The 3,652-nt window shown below is 59.6% G+C and overlaps 1 protein-coding gene across 1 annotated transcript; it reads left to right on the top strand.

The window, feature by feature from the left end:
• CHLRE_05g239652v5 (uncharacterized protein) lies at positions 1-1,875 on the top strand. The gene is made up of 3 exons (XM_043062346.1): positions 1-59; positions 254-316; positions 609-1,875. Exons 1-3 carry the CDS (start codon positions 24-26, stop codon positions 843-845), a joined length of 336 nt encoding a protein of 111 aa, XP_042924589.1. The 5' UTR covers positions 1-23; the 3' UTR covers positions 846-1,875.
• Positions 1,876-3,652: the final 1,777 nt, after the last annotated feature.

The following is a 3,652-nucleotide window of genomic DNA, read 5'->3' as shown; positions in this document are numbered from 1 at the left end:
GGGGGGGGGGGGAAGGTGGAGGGATGGAATCGCCGTTGGAGTGGGGTTGGACGGGTTGGGCGAGCGGGGGGTGGAGGGGTGGAGGGGTGGAGTGAGGAAGGACTTCACCATTCTGTGGACGGCTACCCCCCCCCCCCCTCCCGTATGTGCCTGCCCGGCTCGCTGACCATCCTGCCTGCCTGCCTGCCTGCCTGTCCCACCCTTTCAATTATCATTCATGAATGCACCCCAACCCCGACCCCCCCCCCCGCAGTGTGTGACTGCTGTGGAGCCCGAGTGGCTGGCGGAGCTGGGGCCCATGTTCTTCAGCGTCAAGGTGCGGGGTGGCGACGAGGGGCAAATGATCGAGCGGGTGGACGGGTGGAGGGTTTGCACACTGTGCGTCAGCGGACTTCAGGGTAGCCGTACACACCCGCTGCCCCTCCCCATTTCGTAAATCGTCACTGTGTCGTGCGTTCATGCATGTGCGCCCATCACCCCGTCATGGACAGCCACCCTCCTGACCAACATGACCTTGTCTTGTCATGCGTCTTCGCTATCGCGTACCAATTTTTGCAACCCCCCTAAATCATGAATGGCCCCCCTAATCGCTGGCTCCCCCCCTGCAGGAGGTGGGCGGCAGCCTGCTTGAGTCCAAGCGCAAGCAGCGCGCCGACAAGGAAGCCATGGCTGCGGAGATGGTGGCGGCCAAGGCCAAGAAGGAGGCGGAGGAGGCGGACCGGCTGCGGCAGACCGAGGCGCTGCGGAGCCGCGAGAGGGACGCCATCGCCACGCCAGGACTGGGCGGCGCGGGGCGCAAGGGCACCACTCCCGCCACGTCCAGGCGCCGGCCGATGGGGCTGTAGAGCCTGGTGTGGGCCGTGGGAAGGAGGGCGGGGTTTGGGGGGACAGGCAGGGAGAGGGAGAGGGAGTGGCGGGCTGCGGGTGGCTCTTGGGTAGGCTAGCGCAATGGCAGCGGGCTGGCAGCTGGATGCTGGAGATGCCGTGCGAGGTTGCTGGGCTGCCGCTTATAACTGAGGGGTGGCAAACGGCAGTCTGAGCATTGCGTGATTGACAAAAGAAAGGGTGTAGGTGGTGCCATCGTACTGTACTGGAGGTACTGCCGTACTGGCGGCGAGAGCCGGAACAGTCAAGGCGTACTGGGGAAGTCAGGCGTACTGCTGCCTGTGAAGACGCTGTACCGCGTATCACGTGCACCGATGTTATGAAGGACCAGGGGTCGTATCTTGTTTTGGGGGTAATGTCTAGCTCCAGACAAAAACGGCCGGGTGGCCGCCGTCTTTTGTCTGGGCACATGGCGGTTTGGGGGCTTCTCCATGGGAATTCGGACAAAACCCGCCCCAAACCCGGGCCAACAAAGTCTCGCCCCAGACAATAGCCCCCGGGAGGAATGTCTAGGAAACTGCAAAATGGCCAATTAGTGTCTGGAGACATTAAGATAGGAGCCCTGTGAAGGACGTTGCCATCGTCAAAGCCTGAGTTGTGTAGCCCCTTATTTGGTGGCGGGCGGCGTGCGGGGACCTGTATGTGTACGGTGTGCGATGGGAGTATGGGACAAGGTTAAGGCAGGTTGGTGAATTCCCGGGGACCTGTGACGGTGCGAGTACAATTGGGTGGATGCAATGCGAAGATGAAAGGCTCTGCAGCAGGTGAGTAGGCCAGTGCAGGGGGAGTGCGTGCGCATGCATTCCAGCGCCATCGGCTGAACGGACCAGCAGCGCTCGTATCTTACGAAGGCAGGGGCGGCGTCAGTGGCCGAATTCCTTAAAATGGCTTCGTTTAGTTGACGAAACAGGCTGCCGCCGCTTCGTTCACCCCCAAAATTTTTCCGGGGGCTCCGCCCCCGACCCGCACGATGTAGACACCGACACGACACGCCCACTCCTCCCCTGCTTCCCGCCGACCCAACCTCACTCTCCCGCCAGGGGAAACCCTGTCTCCCGCCGTCAACACCCATAGATACAGCCCTTTGAGCCTTCTTACCATATGCCACGCAGGTTTCGGCCGTGGAGTAGCCGCTGGAACCCCCTGTCCTTGGCCAAAAGTGGCCGAAATCCCAAAAATGTCTTCGTCTCTTTGACGAAAGACCCCCCAAGATCCCGTGCGTTCTGGCCGAAATTCAAAGTCAAGCACAAAAAAATTTCGTCAGCCAGAGGCCTTGTTGGGCAAATTTCGTTCCGAATGAAGGAAGATACGAGCGCTGCGGACCAGACCAGCCACCAGCCCAGCCCAGCCCAGATTTTCATCGGAACGAATACCGTACTGCCAGGAAGTTTTTTTCATAAATCATTTTGTGGCGTTGAAAAAAACTTAATTTGGAAAAAGTTAATGATAATTCGCGTTCCAGATGAAAAAAACTTAATAGCTGCGGGAAAACCTGGGGGGTGCGCGGGGAGGGGCAGCGGGGAGGGGCACGCGCGTGTGTGTTCCAACGGCCACACACGCAGAGCCACACGTTTCCGGATGCACCCAATCATAGTGCGCATTGGACGGAGGGGCCAGATAGGTCGGAAAGCTTGGAATGAAGCAGTGGGAGGCGTTTCCCTATGGTGTACGGTACCGTATGCTGTCTGATGGGGCTGCACCGGCGTGTGAGTGCGTGTGGCAGAGCACGCCGGCGCAGCCTCTACATGTGCCGAAAAATTCGAGACTTAAATCCCGCCCCAACAAAAAAAAGTTATTCAGAAAACGTTAAATATTAATCCCTGGCAGCCGAAAAAAACTTAGCACTGGAAAAAACTTCCTGGCAGTACGGTAGACTACGGACATGCAGTGGGCTGGACGAGTTTAGGCCTTAGTTGATTTGACTGGATTCAGTCCGGAAGGTTTGCTGCGGACTCCAAGCAATCGAGTGGTTCTGATTGGTCGGGTGATTGAGCAGGGTCCTAGCACTCGATGTTAGGAGCAGAACCGGAGGTAAATGGAGCTCTTACGAGAGCAAGCCTACTACTAGAGTAGGACGTCGGCGTTGCAGGTGGCACGTCCCTGAGGTCCAGAGCAGATGTCGCTCGCGACTCGCGTCAGCAAGTCCCTCTTGTAACCAATGCAATCTGGGGACATGGCCAGCAATGGTCTTGCCGACTGGCGTCTTCTGCGCCTGTCTGCATGTGGGTGCCCCTGTGCGCACAGCCCGCATAGCCTGGGTGGCGGATATGCCACATGTGGGACGCTGCCTGCTGGGCCACTCGGCCGCAGTGGCGGGCGCATGTAGCCTATGGTCCGGTCGCTGCTGGGCCAGTTGCGCTGGGCCTGGCTGGTGCCGAGGTGCCCGAGTGCGTGTGCCGCTAAACGCAGCCCTCTGCGTTGCGCTTGGTTGTGTTGCTGTGGATGTGCTCGTACTGCCGCACCACCGGGAGTTTGGTCTAGGGGTATGATTCTCGCTTTGGGTGCGAGAGGTCGCGGGTTCGATTCCCGCAACTCCCCCTTTTGCCTCTGCCGACCGCTCCTGACAGCGGCTCGTGCTCTGTGCGTGCGCGTACACCGGCTGCGCACAACATGTACAGGTGTTCTTTTGCTTTGCGCAGCAGTTCACAGTGGCTGGCATGCATACGGCACCGCTGTTTGCACGTGGCCCGATGATGGCAGGCAGTGGCATGGACGTGGGGGCGGGTGCGGGGCGAAAGTCACTCCCAAAGAACAACGACTGGCGAGG

Source organism: Chlamydomonas reinhardtii, chromosome 5 (genome assembly GCF_000002595.2).
Source record: "Chlamydomonas reinhardtii strain CC-503 cw92 mt+ chromosome 5, whole genome shotgun sequence".
Lineage (NCBI taxonomy): Eukaryota > Viridiplantae > Chlorophyta > Chlorophyceae > Chlamydomonadales > Chlamydomonadaceae > Chlamydomonas > Chlamydomonas reinhardtii.
This window is presented reverse-complemented; position numbering and strand designations above follow the sequence as displayed.

Coding starts and splice junctions, on each gene's coding strand:
- CHLRE_05g239652v5 (XM_043062346.1), top strand. CDS start 24: ATGGAATCGCCGTTGGAGTGGGGTTGGACGGGTTGG. Junction 60..253: donor AGTGGGGTTGGACGGGTTGG/GCGAGCGGGGGG, acceptor CCCCCCCCGCAG/TGTGTGACTGCTGTGGAGCC. Junction 317..608: donor CCATGTTCTTCAGCGTCAAG/GTGCGGGGTGGC, acceptor CCCCCCCTGCAG/GAGGTGGGCGGCAGCCTGCT.